The 20,761-nt window shown below is 42.4% G+C and overlaps 1 protein-coding gene across 1 annotated transcript in view; it reads right to left on the reverse strand.

The window, feature by feature from the left end:
- The window catches only part of INVS (inversin), a 163,466-nt gene that overhangs the window by 4,428 nt on the left and 138,277 nt on the right, over nt 1-20,761 (reverse strand). Inside the window, exons 14-16 of the mRNA XM_077756096.1 lie at nt 10,339-11,056; nt 1,359-1,588; nt 553-627 (exon numbers count right to left, since the gene is read on the reverse strand). Of these exons, the coding sequence (XP_077612222.1) occupies nt 553-627; nt 1,359-1,588; nt 10,339-11,056 (1,023 nt within the window). The remainder of the gene's footprint in view (nt 1-552; nt 628-1,358; nt 1,589-10,338; nt 11,057-20,761) is intronic.

Genomic DNA, 20,761 nt, shown 5'->3' on the forward strand with positions numbered 1-20,761 from the left:
CTTGCTGCTGAAAAGAAAGTTCCCTGAGCATGAGTCAAATTGTGCATGGTGAAGCCTAAGTAGGACATATTATTAAATATTACATGTCCTCTTCATGGGGCTTTGAAAGGCAAAAGCCAGAATTTGTGGTTAAGGAACTTTTCAAGGTTGGGAAGGAGGTGAAGAATCTTAATGTGAAGTCAATATGGAACCAGAATTCCCAAGGTGTTTACTTTGAAGAATGACAGTATTTCATTTCCCCTTTCCTTTATGTGAACATATATGTAAAAGTGATCAATAATAGGTACCAATTATTGTTTCTACTGGAGGTAGTGTTACCAGTAACTTGTGGTTGTGAAAATAATTTGTCTCTTACAGAGGAGACATGTTGACTGCCGTAATGATTCCATGAAAGGGTAATGAAAAACATGCACATCTCAAATGAAATGACCATTGGAAACCCCTGGCAATCTCTGTCCTCATGTCTTCCATCTTTGGGGATGAAACAAAAAAGGCAAATGCTTCCCCAAATTGTCTCCCCAATCTGCTTTGCCAGTGCACTGGCTACCTTACCTGAATTGAGGCGCAGCACGGAATGGGCTTTGGAAGATCTTGTGGGATGAGGTACTTTCCCTTCTTGAGAACAACCTGAAATCAACCAACAGTGACCATTTCTCTCTGACCATGGTTAGCTGTGGCCTAACCAAGTTTTAAGTTCCTTATTGAGGTACAGGCTTGAACTTGTTGGTATCTGCCAAGAGAAATTAAGTATGCTGTGGAAATACCATGTAGGCCCAGAGTAAAGTCCTGAGATTTTGCTGCCTGGGCTGCAGATCTGTTTCTAAAGGTGCCTTGACTCAACTTTTTTTCTTTTGGGGAGCTGTCTAGGCTTGTACTCTGCTGACTTTACTTGGATGATTCTTTCCAGAGCTGAAAATGTTCCAACTTAAAGCAGTCATCTGCTGAGCAAGTATTTACTATTGTGCATGGGTCTAGGGCATTCCCACAGATGGGCAGCCCTGTACTATCTTAGCATAAGGAAGGTCAAAGTGAGGCAGACAGAGTAGAGTGTTCCTGCTCCTGGAGCCGTCCAAATGGGTAATGTAAGGGGGAAGTCCCAAGCAGTGGTCTGGAGGGGTTTAAAGGGTAATGAAGGCCAGCAGAAGACCTCTTGATTGAGATGCCAAAATGCATCATTAAACCAACCCTGAACTAGAATTGCTGGAGGGGAGGCATTAAATGTGTGCTGAGAATTCTCCTGATGCTTGAAGTAAGATCAGTGGAGGTTTGCCCGGTGTAGTTAAATCCCATTTCAGATTCTGGTGCAACACTCTGGGGGTGCTTGTTATTGACTAGAAAGTGCCCAGAAGGATACCTACCATAGATTTGCTTGAGTACTAAGTGCCTGGTGGACTTGGTGCCTGAGCTGCCTTTGGATGAACTCTTTGTGGTCCTGTTTACTGCAGTGGTCTTTTGGGGGGTTAGTTCCAGCTCTTTCCTCCAAACTTGGAGCAGCAACGCCAGGCACTCTCGGTTCCATCTGTCCACATCTCTGGTTCCAAGCTGCTTCATGTGCAAGAGGTAGGACAGGTGCTTCCTAAGCTGGTAGCTGGTGAGGTCAGAAGAGAGGAGAGGCTTTAAGATCACAGTACTGAGAACGTCTCCTTAGGGTTTCTAGAAGCTATAGGAAGAGTATTTGCTGAGCTGGGAGATTCATTTAAGCTCCCATTCCTAATTTGAAGTAGCAGTATGTTTAATGTTGTTGAATTTTTTTTCTTTTTTTTTAATCAAACAGTTCCTGTACTAGGAATCAATCAGATGAGTCTGCCCTCAGGGTGGGTTGGGCCAATGTGTAAACAAATGAGAAGTACTATGTAAGACTGAGGAGCTAGATGGCATGAGAGCATGTGAGACTTGATAATTCGTGGTGGTTGGGTAAGGCTTTATAAGACTGATACTTGTGAGAGGTGTATGAAGCAGTGTGTATTTGGTGATGGAATGCTAGGCTACACTGGAAAAGGCCAACATGTGTTCAGAGCCTGTTACATATGTTACATATCAGGCACATTCCTTATGTTTTAGATGAAAATAAATCCATGAGGCAGACATAGGAGTCATAGGAGTCTGATAAAGGATGGGTAGATGGCAACAGAGGTTGCTCCTAACTTTACTTCCCCTTACGAGAACAACAACTAAGAACTATTCATGGATTAGACACCACTGAGAAAGTCTTAGAACACGGGAGACAGACTGCAGCCCCTTGCACCACAGAGGCCAAGACAGACTGCATTGGGATAGAAGGAACAGCTACATGCTGACTGCACTACCCTTCCACCAGGCTGGTGTATCACCACACCAAAATGTCTTTAGCCTATGGTTCCTCAAATGGGAAAGGGGAATCCAGCACCCCTAGCATTGAAGGTCACTTCTTGGGAACCCCTACTCTAGTCTCAACCCATGGGGATTGCCAGGGAATCTGGGGCTTGACCACTGGGAGTCTGATGGAGAAGGTAGGGGCTTGCAGCAAACAGTATCTGGATCTTGGCATACCAAGTTCCTACCTGCAGTGGCCAAGTAGTAGTCCCAATCTTTAATTTTGTTCATCTGCAGAGCCAAAACAAGTGCAGTCTGACCAGGGAACTCAGCAGGGTAACTGAATGGGGTACTTAAAGAGCCTTGTCAACCCTGGAGTCAGGTTGGCTTCAGCTCAGGCAGGGGAGCTGAGGCATAACCTGGCCCACATATGAGTGTAGCTCCTGGTCCTGCCAGACTAAAGTCTGGCCAGGACATCTGGAGAGGTACAGCAGGCAGAGCTGATTATCTGCAAAGCAAAGACAGTGGCCCTATATAGCCAGGGAACTTGGGGTGCAGGCCACCTTGAGTAAGCCGCAAAGAACTTTTTAGGCCTTGGAGCTGGTTCTCCTGCTCTCCATGAGCAGGGAAAGTAATCCATAGCTCTAGCAATTGCTGAATAGAGGCTTCAGCCCATCTGACCAGGAAACCTAGCCAGGCCACACAGGAAGCTGTGTAGCCCAGCCAGAGCCCTTCTTACAGCAGCACTTGAACAGGAAGCACACCCTGGTTCTATTCCTGTCTGCACTGCAAAACTGGTGGCCCCATCTGGCCAGGGAACTCAGTGTACAATCTCGTCTGACTTGACTCCCCAAAGCTGTGCAGACCCCCAGGGCCTGTCCTGCTGCTCTGCCAGTTCAAGGAAGTGACTTCATAGCCCCACCTACTAGTAAGCCTGACTAGAAAACCCAGGGAACTGCACAGCCCATCCCAAAGCCTTGCTTGGGCAGAGAACAAACCCAGCAGTCCTATCCAACTGTTCCAGCTAGCAGCATCCCCACCCCACCCGCCACAACCTGAGAGCTTGCCCTGCCCCAAAACAGATGGCCCTAATAGCAAGTTCCACCTGCCCAAGGATGTTACTAGTAGACATGTCAAGCCCAAACTGAGCTTCCTGGTGAAGAACTCTTGGCTAAAGCAAACCTGTGAAGAGTAGACCACTTATTCAAATGTTCAGATAGCAACATCAGAAATTAATAAAGTTCTGGTGACTGTAAAGAAACATCTGTGAGGGGCATCGGGGTGGCTCAGTTGGTTAAGCATCTGACTTCGGCTCAGGTCATGATCTTTTGGTTTGTGAGTTCAAGCCCCACATCGAGCTCTGTGCGGACAGTTCAGAGTCTGGAGCCTGCTTCCGATTCTGTGCCTCCCTCTCTCTCTGCCCCTCCCCATCTCTCTCTCTCTCTCAAAAATATAAAGCATTAAAAATATTCTTAAAAAATCGATATCTGTGAACTATTCTACCAGCAATTCAGAATAATTCTTTAAAAAAGTTTAGTGAATTACAAAAATGCACAGACAACTAAATGAAATTAGCAAAAGAATGCATGAACAAAACAAAAATTCAACAAAGAAAAACCGGGGGTGGGGGGAGATAAACCCCGGGGCTGAATACAGTGTCTGAACTGAAGAATTCAATAGAGAGCTTCAAAAGCAGACTTGACCATGTAGAAGAATCTGTGACTTAGAAAACAGGGTATTTAAAATGATCTAGTCAGAGGGGCAAAAGAAAAAATGAAAAAGTGAAGAAAGTATGTGGGACTTCGAGGGCATGCTAAAGAGAAACAACCTCATTATGGGAATTTGAGGAGAGAGAATGGGACAGAAAATATATTTAAAGCAGTAATAGCTGAAAGTTTCCCAGACTTGGAGAGAGAAATGGACATTGAGATCCATGAAGCCCAAAGGACTCTAAATACAATCTGAATTAGTGCTACCCTTAGACACATTACACTGTTAAAAGTCTAATGTTGAAATACACAAGTTATAGATGTAAGAACTCCCATAAAACTATGAATTCGTTTTTCAACAAAAACTTTTCAGGCCAGGAGAGAATAGGATGATATATTCAAAATATTAAAGGAAAAAACTGTCAATTAAGAGATTTATAGCTGGCAAAACTATCCTTTAGAAATGAAAGCGGTAAAGAACAAACTAAAGCTGAAGGAGTTCATAATCTTACTAGACCTTCCTTGTGAGAAATGCTAAAGGAAATTCTCTGGAAGTAAAAGGATGCGAGTTAACATCATAAATACCTAAGGCAGTCTAAAACTCACTGATAATAGTAAACATAGTCAGAATGTGGAATTTTTGTGCATTATATACTTTTAAAAGTTTAAAAACTTAAGAGGTGCCTGGGTGGCTTAGCTGGTTAAGCATCTGACTCTTGATTTCAACTCAGGTCATGATCTCACAGTTTGGAGATAGACCCCCTCATCTGGCTCTGTGCTGACAACATGGAGCCTGCTTGGGATTCTCTCTCTCCCTCTGACCTTCTCCTGCCTACAACCTCTCAATCTCTCTCAAAATAAACAGGTTTAAAAACTTAATAAAAGTAACTACAGTGGTATGAAACTAGAAATCATAATGGGAGGAAAACTGAAAAATTCACAAATGAAATTAACATTTTCCTGAGCAACCAAAATCAAAGAATGAATCAAAGGGAAAATAAAGGATCTTTAGACAATGGAAATAAAACAACAAAATTTATGGAATGCAGCAACAATGGTTTTAAGAGGGAAGTTCATAGCAATAAGTGCCTACATTAAGGAGCAAGAAAGATCTCAGATAACCTACTCTTTAAGGAAGCAGTAAAAGAACAAACAGTCCAAGGTTAGTAGAAGGAAGGAAATAATAAAGATTAGATAGAGATAGGAGCAGGAAAACAACAGAAGATTAACAAAACAAGGAGTTCTTTGAAAAGAAATAAAATTGACAAGCCTTTAGCTAGACTAACCAAAGCAAAAAAGAGAGATGACCCAAGTCAACAAAATATGATGGAAAAGGAGATATTACAACTGATACCCAGTAGAAAGGCAAAGGACTGTAAGACACTATTCTGAACTATATGACAAACTGGACAACCTAGAAATAATGGAAGTTATTAGAAACATAACTAAGACTGAACCAAGAAGAAATAGAAAATACATAAAGTTGGGGCACTTGGGTAGCTTGGTTGGGTGTCCGATTTCAGCTCAGGTCATGATCTTGCTGAACTCATGGGACGGAGTTCGAGTCCCATGTTGGGCTCAGTGCTGATGGCTCAGAGCCTGGAGCCTGCTTCGGATTCTGTGTGTCCCTCTCTACCCCTCCCCTTCTTGTGCTCTGTCTCTCTCAAAAAAAGTTAACATTAAAAAATTATTAAAAATCCATATAGTCAATGTGCTACATCACTTTAATAAATGAAAGAAAAACAATTACCTCAATAGAAGCAGAAAAAGCATTTTACAAAATTCAACATTTGTTCATGGTAAAAATTTAACTAAGTACATAAGAAATGTACCTCAATATGATAAAGGCAACATATGACAAGTCCACAGTTAACATCAAACTCAATGGTGAAAAGTTGAAAACTTTTCCTCTGAGAATAGGAACAAGACTAGGGTACCCACTCACAACTCCTATTCAACACAGGACTGGAGACACTAGCTAGAGCAGTCAGGCAAGACAAAGAAATAAAAGGCACTGCATAAGGAAAGGAAGAAGTGAATCTTTCTCTCTTTGCAATTGATTTTATATATAGAAAAGCTTAAGGACTCCACCAGAAAGTGTTGGAGTTAATCAACAAATTCTGTAGAGTTGCAGGATATAAAGCTAACATACAAAAATATGTGGCATTTCCATACACGAACATCTGAAAAAGTAATAAAATGACCCCATTTACAACAGCACCAAAAACAGTAAGATAGGAATAAATTCAACTGAAGCAGTGAAAAATCTCTACACTGAATGTAAAGTACAAAGCATTGATGAAATAACTTGAAGACAGATATTCTGTGCTCTGATTGCAGGAATTAATATGACATCCATAGTACCCAAAGTCATTTTATAGATTCAGTGAAATGCCCATTCGATTCCAATGGCATTTTTTTTACACAAGTAGGAAAAATAATTATAAAATACGGAACCATAAAAGACCCCAAATAGCCAAAGTCAGAAGAACAAATACTGTATGATTTCACTCATATGTATAATCCTAAAAGATCAAATTTGTGGTTACCGGTGGCAGGGGGTGAGGGGAGGAGGAACTGGGTGAAGATGATAAAAAGATACAAACTTACAGTTATGAGATAAATAAGTACTGGGGATATTGATAACATCAGGACTATAGTTTACACTGCTTTATGGTATATATGAAAGCTATTGAGAGTAAATCCTCAAAGTTCTCATCACAAGGGAAAAATTGTTTTTCTCCTGCTTTTTAAAATCTACCTGAGATAATGGATGTTAACTAAACTTATTGTGGTAATCATTTCATATGAATCATATATGTAAGTCAAGTCATTATGCTGTACGCCTTAAACTTCTACAACGCTGTATGTCAGTTATAGCTCAATAAAACTGGTGGGGAAAGAAGCTGAGTAACTTGAAGGTCTCACAGCCAGAGCCAGGAGAGACCAACATTCATATTTGGTGCCGTCTGGCCCAAAAGCCAAACACTGTCAAGGTCTTTGATCTGTGCTATGTACTTGGCAGGCATCGGCAGAGGTTTTTAAAAAGGATGGCAAAAGAGCGAGCTGTATTTTACTAGGTTCGTTCTATTGCAGGGCGGGGCCTGGAGTGGGACAGAGCTATGGGGCATGGGGATGATGGCTCTCTTTACAGCTAACGTTTGTTTGATGATGTCTGTCCCACATGGACTCTTACTGAACTTATTGAACACAGCTGTTTTGGAGCCTCTCAAGGAAACCTGCATCACTCTTATTATCCGATTGGTAGCTGATTACTAGTGAGCCTGTAAAGTGCTGCAGAAAGCAACAGGCCCCAGGCCTGACTTTACGATACACCAAATGGGAAAGGACATCTTCCTGAGGTCTGCTGAAAAGCTCTTTGTGGTCCTAGATACAGTCCTTTCTTGCCCTAAAGGCTGATTTCACTCAACCTTCATGATTCTTCTTTTTCCTGTACCATGCCAAACCAGGCATCTCTCTACTAGAATATAGATCACATTTCCAAAAAAGCCAACTATGGGGAAAAGCTGGTGATAATGGGGCAGTACTGCTCCATAGTTCAGCTTCTTTGGTTTGTGATACCAGGGATCTTCCACACCCTCCACTCTGTGGGCAGAAAACTCACTGGGAAACCCATGTGTTGGCTTTCATGGTGTACAACTTCCACCTAATCGATTACGGTATGCAGACTTTTGAGTCTGTCCAGATGATAGGATGGTGCCAGGGGTCAGAGTAGCAGCCTCTGTTCTGTTTTCAAGGAAAATAGCACTTCTGGTTTGTTGAGAGTCCTAAGATGCCCAGTCATCCCTCTCAGCCCACGGCTCACGGCTCTTATGGTCCAGCCCGTCCTTGCTTATTAACTTCACAACATGCTAGAGAAGAGCTGATAGGAAGGTAGTTACACATGTTCAGATAAGATGGAAGCGTTTAACACAACTGCTCTTAGCCACAGCAACTTTCCAGCTTCACTTAGATCATCCAGGGTCCAGCTTCAGTTTTGAAAATAAAGTCTTGATTGGTAAGAAGACTCACACGTTAAGACTAAGCCTCAGGTCTCAGGGCCCAAGGTTCACTCAGCTCGCCCTATCCCTGCCCATTTCCCAGTCTGCCTGTCTCCGTCCTCAACAGGTCTCCTATGCATTTGTGGAGCAGTTGTGTGCCCAAGCCCTGTGCTCTACCCCACCCCTCATTGCTCCTTAGGTTTGGTCCCAGACACCATACCCTGCTCCGGGACAATGCCGTGGGCTCCTGTACTTAAAATAGAAGATGCACAAAGCTGTATCACGGAATCAATGGGACTGTTTCTACTGTCGCCAGACATGTGACTTCCCACAATGTGCAGCATCCCACAATCCCTTTGGGAGTCCAAGTCCCAGGTCTCAGAATTGCACAATGGTGCAGCCAGAGGGCCTGTGTAATTGCCTCCCCAGATGGGCCGATAGACTATGAGCCCACTGTTCCTGGGGGGATGACTGAAAGCTCATTTGCTGCTATGGACGCTTACGGACAGGACCTGTCAGCTTCTGACTCTTCAAAGGAGTCAAAGAAACAGTTTGACTGGAAGGCATTTTAGCTAGAGAGCAGCTGTGGGGCCTGATACGGTAAACCTTGTTGGCTTGTTTAGATCCCAGGTTTCAGCTGAAATACTTAAAAAGTTCCTCTGGGACGGTAGCCAGTGCACCTCCTGGCAGAGCTCCCCTAGGAGGGGGAGCAAGGACCATTCCCATCTAGGACTTCAGAGGCAGACTACCGCAGCTTCAAGCCAGCCGGGCACTTAAAGAGCTTTCCATATTTAAAAAAAAAATAGTTAACATACATAAAACTACTTAGAACAGCATCTGGCACAAGTGCCTAAAAAATGCCAAGTACTAGTCTTAATGACAGTAGTAACAACATCCCCCTGTAACAACATTACCTTGACGAGTGTGAGCACCATCCAGGCAGCCCTTTTCTCCCGGCCTGTTCTAAGGTGAGGGCCGTGAGGCCTGCCTCCGCCGCTGTTATCCTGACCACCGCAAACACTGCCTTTACTGAGAACATACGGGAAAGGCCCTGGAGTCCGAGCTTCAAGTGCCTGATCTGTATCACCAGGACAAATCATTTTTTCCTGAGACCATTTGCTTGCCTGAAAAATGGGGACACTGATCCCTACCGTGTCCCAGCTTCCTGGGGCGGCTGGGAGAGCAAAGGGGTTCAGGCAGAAGATGACTTTATAAGACCAGCAGCCGGAATGGACACGAGGACCCACTGTAGCAAAAGCTGTGCCAGCATGAAGCAGATTGCCCGGCTCCCGGCCAGGCAGTCCTTGGCACCACAGCCCCTGAGGCCTCTCCCTGGACCTCACAGGAACCTCCCCCCTGCTAACCCTTCTCCTCTGCCAGCGTTAGGGTCTCTCCGCCCTTTTTATCTCCTGACAGGGGTGTTGACATGCGGCACACCTGTGCTCTCAGTGATTTGCTTGCATTGTTCCTCCATCAACCTTCCTCTCTCTGGAGATGGAGGCCACCTGACCCGCAGCTGTGGGCGATGGCTGCAGCCCTTCCCCCGACTCTGATCATTACTAAGTCCTCGTATAGATTTAGGCCCTAGTGGGGCCTACAGATAGATGAATGAGACTATGAAATATGCGAAAACCTTGTAGCAAAGGACTCCTTCAGTCCTCCCATGATTACTGTCTGGAAGGATCTGTCTCCGTTATTTCTCCTCTACCCACTACTCCTTGAACCTACCCCACATTCCCAGCTTGGCAGGTACTCTCACAGGTTCTTGCAATATATTTAACATTCGGCCACTCAATCCACCATAAATGCACCCTGGCTTAGGTACTTGGGGTATGACTAATTTGTGGGTAGTAAAAACATAAAAAGAAAAATAAAATATCTACCATGGGTAGGGCTTTAGAAATTACATAGTGCACACCATCTCGTTCAACAGCCTGCCATATAAACAGGGTGGGTGCAGCAATTACTAAATCCTATTTTACAGAGGAGAAAACTGAGGGTCAGGGAGGCCACGTGATTTGCCCAAGGTCAGAGGACTTGTCAGAAACCTGAAACTCAGGCTTCCTGGTTACACACTGAGGCTTCTTTCCTTTACACCAGGCTACCCTGGGTACTTCCTACCTTTCTTGGCAAAAACATCTCCCAAATAGCTTATCCAATGTAAATAACTAGGACCTACACATGAATGAGTTTTATGGGCAGGTCCAGGAAAATTAGCCTTGTTGTGCCAGCACGTGGAATTCACTAGAAAATGCCACCGAGGACCGGGGGTGTCATGTTGGGAGCGGCAGGACAGCCACACAACCAGAGACACCGTGGCGCCCCCATCGTCCTACCTTCTCCAGGCCCGCTGGATGACAGCTGCCGCCTTGTTCTTTTTGCGAAACAGCTCTTTCCTGCTCCTTTCTCTATGGATTATCTGCAGCCGCAGCTCTACGGGGAGAAGGTCAATATTGACACTCTGCCCGGAGAGGGGACCAGGTGCCGGATCAGTCTCCTTGGATAGCTGAGTGTCCTCAGACAGGGTGGATGTTCCCGACTTCCTCACTCCTGACCTCAACACCTCTGTGCTCTGTGGCAAATCTGAGTAGATGCCTCCTGCGAGCTTGTCCTGTGTCACTTTGTTTCTTGGTGTCCGATGGTGGAGAGGATTCTGCCCAGCGTGGACCACCTCCCCCTTGGCACTGCCAGGCTGGCTAGAACCAGACAGGGAGCCCCTTCCTCCTCTGAGCTCTTGAATGCGCCTTTTCTGGGAGGCACATCTGGCTTTGGGTGCTGGGTCCTGCCGCCTGCTGGGCTTCCGGTGGCCATCCTGCTGTGGAAGGCTTGCAGCTGGCCCACTGGGGTCCCCTCCTTCCTCATCAGGCCCAGCCACCCTGATGCAGGAGGGCTGCTTCAAGAAGCCTTTCCCCTTGTCACATCGCCGCTCGCCAACTGTCTCACCTCTGGACTTCTCAACAGAGGACACTCCCGGATGCCTGTTTCCATCATTGCCTTCACTGGGGCTGAAGTGGACACAGGCAGATCGGCCTTTAGATTGTTCTCTGGGTGATTCTTGGGGAGATAAGGAAAAAAAGAAAGCATATTTACTGTCCCAAACTTGCACAGTAGGGCAATTCTGCTCATTTTTTCACATAAAATACTCAGACTTGTCCTATAGTTTCACTATGATAGTAGTGATAGAAAAAATTGTTCAGCTTCTATTTCTAGCAATGGAATGTTAGAGAACCTGCAATCTTTCCCATTACAGTAACCTAGAAATGCTGACTAAAATACAATAAACACTCTTTTACAAGCACCATAGTGCCTTCAAGAAAATAAAGGAAATCCTTCGGAGGCCAAAAATAAAGAGAAAACCGAAAATCCAAGGTGTTAAACATTTGAGCTGATCTAGCAGTCCTCTGAGCAGATAGTAGTGGTGGAGTGGGCAACAGTTGGTCTTATGAAATATCTGGCTGTGTTTTAACATCCAGGCAAGGACAGAAAATGAGGCCTTGCAGGCAGACTGTTAGCGAGGATCACGACCCTGCATGAAGCCAGGACTCTTGAGGGGGCAAATCCTTTGGGAAATCATAGTACAGATAAAAAAAAAAAAAAAAATCTAATTGCCAGCACTGGGAAACAATAAGCAAGGTTGTCTTAGCCTGGGTTCTGGATGGGGGAAAGAGTCTCCCTTGAGAATTAGAAACCCAAGTCCTCTGCCTCACATGGTTTCATATTCATTTATTCTCAACCCGTTGGAAAAATTAAAGTAAGAACCAAGATGGTGGTGCAGGATGCTTTGTAGAAGCAAACACAATATTGCTTTAACATGGCATTCCCTCAACTGAGGCCACACAGAGGGGTCCTTCTGAAAAGGACTTCATCTCTAAAGTTACAAAATGCATAAGGAAACAATCTACCATGAATGAGTTAACAGACACAATAGCAGTATTAGATTGGCAAGAACTTAGCTAAGAGAACTTAGCGTATGTGTGCACACATACGCACACACGTGAACTGATTAAATACACAAGATAATTTAAAAATATGAGAAAAGATTAGACCTATTTGAAAAATAACTAAATACAGCATCTAAAATGAAATATTTTAGATTCAATTAAAAAGCAATGAGGGGACTTCTTCTGGAATGGCAGAATTGAGGCATACTCACCACTGAGGACAATAGAAAAACCTAACAAAATATTAGAAACCACCTGTCTGAAGGCATCAAAGAGCTAATAAGTCAGGAAAAATATGGGGCTGAGACACAAGGGAATCAGGTAAACAACAGAGAGATGAGCAAGGCATTGGGGCCATATGTCCCGAGGGGAATCATTCCCTCAAGGTCTGGAGGACAAAACTTGGAGTCCAGAACCTTGCAAGAAGATTCTTTTGGATTGGAACTCTGGAGGGCTATATCTTAGGAGAAAAGGTGAATGTGTAGTAAATTGGCCCTTGCAGGGACTGAGTGCAGCTTTGCATCATCTTAGTTCTAGAAACTGGATTAAGGTGATCACAGGTTGTTCAGGCTCCTAAATGCCTGCCAGGAGCCAAAGCAAATCTCTCGGGAGGAATTAATATCATCCTAGGTCTCAAGTTATTTCTATAATTATTTATATTAAATGTATACCACTCAATCAAAAATATGCAGGCAGATAAGACAATTAAGTGGACACACAAGGTATCCAGATAATGTGTTTTCAGAAACAGATTTTAAAATAACTATTTGAGGGTGCCTGGGTGACTCGGTCGGTTGAATGTCTGACTTCAGCTCAGGTCATGATCTCACAGCTCGTGAGTTTGAGCCCCACGCTGGGCTCTGTACTGATGGCTCAGAGCCTGGAGCCTGCTTCCGATTCTGTGTGTCTCTCTCTCTGCCCCTTCCCCACTTATACTGTCTCTCTCTCTGTCTCTCAAAAATAAACATTCAAAGATAATAAAAAAATAACTAATTTATTATGCAAAAAAGTATCTAAACTAGCTACTCTTCATGTAAGACAAAAGGGGATATAAGAAAATATGCTTGTATCTGCTTTTTTTTTTTAATTTTAAATGTTTATTTTTGAGAAAGAGACAGAGCATGAGTGGGGGAGGGGCAGAGAGAGAGGGAGACACAGAATCTGAAGCAGGCTCCAGGCTCTGAGCTGTCAGCACAGAGCCTGACATGGGGCTCGAACTCATGAGCCATAAGATCACAATCTGAGCAGAAGTCGGATGCTTAACCAACTGAGCCACAAGGTGCCCCCTTTGTATCTGCTCATTTGTATAAAGGAAATAAATATAAAAAGGATAAACCAGAGACTGAAAAGATTGGGTACCTACTGGGATGCGTCAGGAAAGGGATAGAAAGAAGAGGGAAATGGGAACCAGGCAGTGGGGCTGCGGGAGAACAACACTTCTCTGTGCATATATTTTTGTATAGCTCTGACTCTTAGAGCCATTATAATGGCTCACATACACCAAAAACAAAACAAAACAAAACAAAAACAAAAAACAAACAAAACAACCCCCCCCAAAAAACCCAATTAATCAACAAGATACCACTACATATGCATTAGAATGGTTGAAAACCCAAAAACACTGACAATACTAAATGCTGAAGAGGCTGTTGAACAACAGGAACTCTTTATTCATTGCCGGTAGGAATGCAAAATGGTGCAGCTGCTTTGGAAGATAGTGTGGCGGTTCCATACACACTTATTCTTACCGTATAATCCAGTAATTGTGCTCTGTTATTTACCCAAATGAATTTAAAACTTATGTCTACCAAAAAAAAAAAAAACCCACAAAAACCAACTGCACATGGATATTGAGGGTGGCTTTATTCATAATTTCCCAAACTTGGAAGCAACCGAGATGTCCTTCAGTAGTTGAACAGATGATTAAACTGTGATACATTCAGACAATGGAATATTATTCAGCAGTAAAAAGAAATGAACTGAAAGGAAATGGGTGCTAAACAGAAATGAGCTATCAAGCCATGGAGGATATACCTAAGTGAAATATTACTTCCCCTGCATGAATATTACTAGTGCATATTAGTGAGTGAAAAAGAAGCCAATCTGAAAAGGCTATCTATTGTGTGATTCCAACTAAATGACATTTTGGAAACAGGCAAAACTATGGAGATAGTAAATGGATCAGTGGTTACTAAGAGCTCAAGGGAGGGAAGGACACATAGGCAGAGCACCGGGGATTCTTAGGGCAGTGTGATAGTTAATTTTATGTGTGAACTTGGCTGGGATAAGGGACACCCAGACAGCTGGTAAAATATTGTTACTGCGTGTGTCCGTGAGCGTGTCTCCAAAAGAAATTAGCATTTGAATTGGTAGACTGAGTAAAGGAGCTTGCCCTCACCAGTGCAGGTGGGCAACATCTAGTCTACTGAGGGCCTTAAGAGAAGAGAAAGTTGGAGGAAGAGCAAATTTGCTCTCTTTGCTTGAGCTGGGACAGCTTCGCCTGTCCTTAGACACAGGTACTCCTGGTTTTCCAGCTTTCAGATTTGTATCAGGACTTTACCATCAGCTCCCTCTTCCCCCTGACTCTTAGGCCTTGGGATTCAACCTCACACCATCTGCTCCCCTGGCTCTCAAGCCTTCAGAGTCACTGAATCACCACCAGCTTTCCTGGTTCTCCAATTTGCAGGCAGCAGATCGTAGGACTTCTCAGCCTCCATAATCAAGTGAGCCAATTTCTAGAACAAACCTCCTCTTTTATATGTATCTTTATTGGTTCTGTTTCTCTGGAGAATCCTGACTAACACAGGCAGTGAAACTATTCTGTATGACACCGCAGTGGTGGATACAGTATACATCTGTCAAAGCCTATAGAATGTGCAACACCAGGCATGAAGTCTGATGTAATGTGTGGACTTTGTGTGATAAGAATGCATCGGTGTAGGTTTATCACTTTTAACAAATGTACCACTCTGGTATAGGATGTTGATGGTGGGGGAGTATGCATGTGTTGGGGGCCAGGAGCGTATGGCCTTTCTGTTTCAATTTTCTTGTAACCCTAAAACTCTAAAAAGCAAACTCTATTTTTTAAATTTCAGTTATTTTATTTTAGTTTTTAAGTTTACTTATTTATTTTGAGAGACAGAGACAGACAGCAAGCAGGGGAGGGGCAGAGAGAAAAGTAGAGAGAGAATTCCAAGCATGTTCCACCCTGTCAGCACAGAGTCCGACGTGGGGCTCGATCTTATGAACTATGAGATCATGACCTGAGCTGAAATCAAGAGTCAGATGCTTAAGTGACTGAGCTACCGAGGTGCTCCTAAAAAGTAAACTCTATTAAAAGGAAAAAAATTAAGAGGTACAAACTTCCAGTTCTAAAATAAACAAGTCACAGGGATGAAAAGTATAGCATAGGGAATACAGTCAATAATATACTAGTGTTATATGTACAGGACTGTCCAGTCACTCTGTTGTAAGCCTGAAACTAATTTAGCATTGTATGTCAACCACACCTCAATAAAGGAAAAATAATGAAGAAATGGAAAGATGATATTAGATAGTATTAACGAGTAATAAAATAATGTGATTTGGGTCTTAATATTGATAGATCAGTGAGAAAAAAGACAAAGCTAAACATATACCCATATGTAAAAATATATAATAGAGATAGCATTAAAATTTTTTTAATGTTTATTTATTTTTGAGAGAAAGGAGAGAAAGAACAAGCAGGGAGGGGAAAGAGAGAGAGGCAGACAAGGAATCTGAAGTAGGCTTCAGATTCTGTGCTGATAGCTCAGAGCCTGACACAGGGCTTGAGCCCATGAACTGTGAGATCATGACCTGAGCCGAAGTTAGCTGCTTAACTGACTGAGCCACCCATGTGCCCCTGAGAGCAATTTTAATTAGTGGGTGTGGACCCAGAGAGGGGTGCTGTATCCGTCCTGAAGCTGTCAATTCACAAAGCTCGCTGCCAATGGTGTAGCTCCATGTGTGTGGCCATGAAGATTATTCCATGTATAGGGCTAGAAAACTACCTATTACCTGAAAAGAAGTAATTAGTTTCCATCGCTATATAAAAACTTAAATTTGAGACAGTAAAAATTGCCGTGTTTATTAGATCTTGAAGTGGGAAAAACCTTTTCTTAGCATAAAGCCACAAGAAGAAAAATCTCAAAAGAAAAAAATAAACAGAATTAAAAGGTAAAATGAAAAAAGATATTTGTTATTTATGATAGAGGTTACTATTTTTATTATGTAATGAACTTTTGGAAATATTAAGAAAATGAAAAACCAATATAAAAATTGACAGAGGACATCAGTGAACATTCCAGAAAATAAGTACACAAAGTTAATGAAAATATGACAAAATTCTATCCTGCTAACTAGGATTCAATAAAATAATTATTTGCCTAAATATTTGGAGAGTTTTTGTTTTTGCTTTTAAAAGGTAAGACAGCCTTCTACAACCTTCCTGGGATGAAATTTGACAGGATGTTTAAAGAGCCATAAAAATTACAGGTGTACACAAACATATATTATATGAAAGGCTATTTAGCTTATATGTCCTACAACACAGACACGAATAAACAAATGATGTTGTATTCATATCTAATATAATACTAAGCAGCTACCAACATTTTTGTTGAAAACAAGGAGACAAAGTAAGAAGATCTCAAAACAGGATGCACCCAGTTTTCTGAATGAAAAAAAGCAAAGTTCTAATAGATGGACTGGAACCAAAGTGACAAGAGTTGTTAAGACTAAGGAAGATTTTTATTTATATTTTGTTCTTTTCTGTTTCAAAAATTGTTTTGTAATGTACATTAGCTAATTTTGTAACTGGGAAAAAATGTCATTTCCTGTTTAAATAAAAAGTACCAAACTACAAAAAAAAAGCTGAACAATTAAAATCAAGAAGGATATGGAAAACAACTCAAAATGGAATATAAATAATAACAAACAAACCTAACTGTATTACAAATGAATGCGGTAACCACACGAAAAGGCAAGGAAGAAAACTGACCTAAGTAACTACGTAAAAACATATTTTGGCTGACTACTGTACAGACAAAAAGAAATGCATATAAATACTGTGCTCTAGGTAGTAAGTTTGTCTCACGGGGTGTGGGTGAGCAATTCTGAGACTGCTCTGTGTGTACACTGGGATTGAACAAATAAACGTATATATCATAGATGATGGGAGCCCAATCTTTCACTGCTGGAAGGAACACTTCAAATAGAAAAGAATGAACTCTGTGTTGCTGAATGGAATTGGAGGTACCATAAATATGAACTCATGGTGTGTGTGTGTGTGTGTGTGTGTGTGTGTGTAATACACATACACACAGATGCAGAAATAGATGTACATAATTTTTAGTTCTGTCTGATGAAAGGACTTAGGAGCAATGGTACTCTAGTAGTAATATGCCTACCTAGCTCTTAGATCTTAATTTCTAATACCGTTCTTCAACAAAGGGAACCAGGGTTCCCTGGAGAAACGGTTAATTCTAGGGCTTTTACTTGGGTAGAGATATGATGAGGTTTCATTTTGAAGAGACCAATCTGTTCACAGAGAGGAAAATGGATTAGGGGAGCCAGAACAGATAAGTAAAACCAGTTAGGAAGCTACTATAATAGTCCAAGTTAGAGATGAAAGTAAGAAGATGTCAGGCAGAATATATGGTGGTGGTGGATGAGAGAGAGAAAATGATTTTGAAAGATATTTAGGAGGTAAATGAGATAAGACCTGGTGACAGACAGGGTATGGGTGGTAAAGGGAAAGGAGATAAGGATTACTCCTGGGCTGGACGTACAGATGGAGGAGTATGTCATTAACCAGTACATAGAGCTTGTACATAGGTTTGCATAAAATTTTCATCTGTCCTGTCTTAGATAGGTTGGGTTTGAGATGCCTTTGGGACATCCAAGTGAAGACATAAGTCAGTCATCAAATATACAAAATTGGAAGAAGGAAAAGAGGTCAGGGAGTCTTTGGCATATAGGTGGTAACTGACATTTCTGCCTTGGCCATTGTACGTGTGCCGAACACAAGGGCCCACGTACTCCCACCAGTCATACCCACTAGCTCTGCTGCCCATATGGTGAGAAATAAGATGACACCAGGGATGACCCTTAAAACAGTGAGTTTCTCCTCCACTTGACTCTCCGGAAAACCACACTGACGGAGACAAGTTTATCTCACCACTTCCCACAAGCCATCTGCTATCAAGTCCTCTCAATTCTTCCTCTCCAGGCCATCCCTTGCTCTTCACCCTGCTGCTACTGGGTCTTAGTGCAGGCCCTCCAAACCCAGCCTCCACTCAGTGATCTTCCTAAATATTATGTCTCCTTCTTTCCCTACCTTTTATTTGAAGTATAATGAGGTTGATTATAACAGTTCATATTTATAGAGTGCGTTAGACACTGTGTTTTAATCTTTTCATGGGTTATCTCATTAATGTTCACAAATGTCTAAGACAGGCAGTATTATTATCCTTATTACTTTTTTTTTTACAAATAAAGAAAGGGAGGCTTGAAGAGGTTAAGTAACTTGATCAAGGTTATATAGCTATTAAGTGGTAGGGTCTATATATGAACCTAGTTTATTTGATTCTAAAGGTCATACACCTAGCCATTATGCTCTACACACACTGTCAACAACAGGGGAAGGATTACTATGTGAGAGGAGAAAGAACTCACTTACTAAGAGACCTTGGGCAAACTCCTCTTTCATGGCCTCAGTTTCCTGACTTGTGTTGAGAAGGCTGTACTAGATGCTTTGTAACGACCCTCAAGCTCTAACATCCTCTATTTCTATTAGATAGGATGAAGGAGAAAAAGAAGTGCCCCACATTTCCCATCTCTGGGTTCTTGCTGGGATGCTCACTTCTCAAGGTCTACGCTGTGTGAGTACTGATTGGCTGACCCTTCTTAGCCAAAGATAAAGAGGCTTGGAGTGCCATCTGCCCAAATATGTTGGGGTTTCCCAGGAATACTGCACTCGAGAAGCTCCATCCAGTCCAATGGCCAGTCTTGATTCCTAGATGTGTCTCCCTATTTTCCTTTGCACTCTGGCCTCTTAGGCAGATAAAGGGGGGCAAAGGCTGTCCGTGAAACTGCAGCTCTCTCCCCTTAGATCTGAATCAGGTTCATTGGCCTCTGTGCCTTTTACTTTTCCCAAAGTTTGGATGCTGAGCTTCTCTGAGACACTGTTCGTATATTTAAAACTGGCTCTTACCAAATGTTCTTTATTCAGGACACCATTTCCTGCCCTCAAATAAACGAGGAGCTCCCCTGCCTCAGAATTGTTCTAGAATAGTAACTTTCAGGTTTTTTTGACAGTAACACATACCAAGAAATAAATCTTACATTGTGGCCTAGTATACTCATAATACATGTACATACACACACACACACACACACACACACACACACACACACACCCCTATGTGCATAGACATACAATACAATTTATTACCTTTATTATGTGCAATATACTTTGATGTTTTCTTAAGTAGTCTATTTCATGAAAATTATCCTGGTCCAATTCACTAAATTTACATTTTATGAGCCACACATGGCTTGAAAGTCATTATAAAACCATGTCCCTGATCACCTTTAAACCAAAAGTAAGGAGAGGAAGTCTAACCGGTATCAGTGTAATTAAAGGACAAAAGGATTAGTTATTAAAAACTGAAACATCATGGACTTTTCAGGATGTAAGGTGACTGTATCTGAATGTGTACAGGTCCACAGTAGATCTGATTGGTCTTGTAGCATAACTGTCTCAAGGTGTTTTATCAGAAGGCAAACACAAACCACAATTACCTTCTGTACTTGTAAAAAGTCTAAAATCACTGTGTTCCTCTTTCTCTCTGTTCTACAGAGTACTGGATTGGGAGGAAAACATTGTCTCTGTGAAATTGCAGCAATTAAGTATAATTCTTGTGGCACACAGCAAGCCCAAAGCCAACCAAACTGTTAATGGGTGCTTTTTATGAGGAGTCAGGTCAAGAAGTATTCGCCTATGTAACCAATTTTGTGCTCACTGCTGTAAGAAATATGCCGGTGGTATGGTCCTTAGCCCTAATTATAGTTAAGTATGACTGGCACATAACACACAGTGTGGGCTCAGAAGCATATCTGTTGATTGAATGTATGCATGAGTGATTCAGTGAACTGAGTAGGAGCAAAGCTTTACCATAAAATGGAGCTCTGTCACAGAAGACATAAGTACACCCAATGAATACATTTCATGTCATGTTTAATAATCTGTCCTTCATGTCTGAATCTCAAGCACCTAGCTAATACCATACAGCTATATGTTCAACAAATATTTATTGTATCTCTTATGCACCAGTCACCCTGCTAGGTGCTAGGTACACAGCAGTAAGAGACACATTGCTCTTTGTGGCCGAAGATTCTTTCCATTCCAGTATGCACTCTTCTGAAATGTCATTTTGCAACATCTTCAAACCAGAGGTGGAGTCTATGCCTCCATCCCCTTGAATGTGGACTGGCCTTGTGAGTTGCTCCGATCAATAGAATGTGGTAGAAGTGATGTGACAGTTTTGGAACTTAGGCCTCAAGAGAGCTTGTCACTTCTGGCCTTCTCTCTCTTAGAGCACTGCCCTGAGCATGATATTCAAGGAAGATGGCCTAACCTCCTGGAGGCTGAAAGGTCACGTGGGAAGGAACTGAGACACCTTAGCCAACAGCCAGCACCAACTGCCACACATGTGAAGGACGCCATCTTGGACTTTCAGGCCCAACCAACCTTCCACCAGCCACATAGTGAGCCCTAGTGGTCCAGAAGAGGAAC

The sequence above is a fragment of the Crocuta crocuta genome, unplaced genomic scaffold, assembly GCF_008692635.1.
Source record: "Crocuta crocuta isolate KB4526 unplaced genomic scaffold, BGI_CrCroc_1.0 scaffold431, whole genome shotgun sequence".
In the NCBI taxonomy this organism is placed as follows: domain Eukaryota; kingdom Metazoa; phylum Chordata; class Mammalia; order Carnivora; family Hyaenidae; genus Crocuta; species Crocuta crocuta.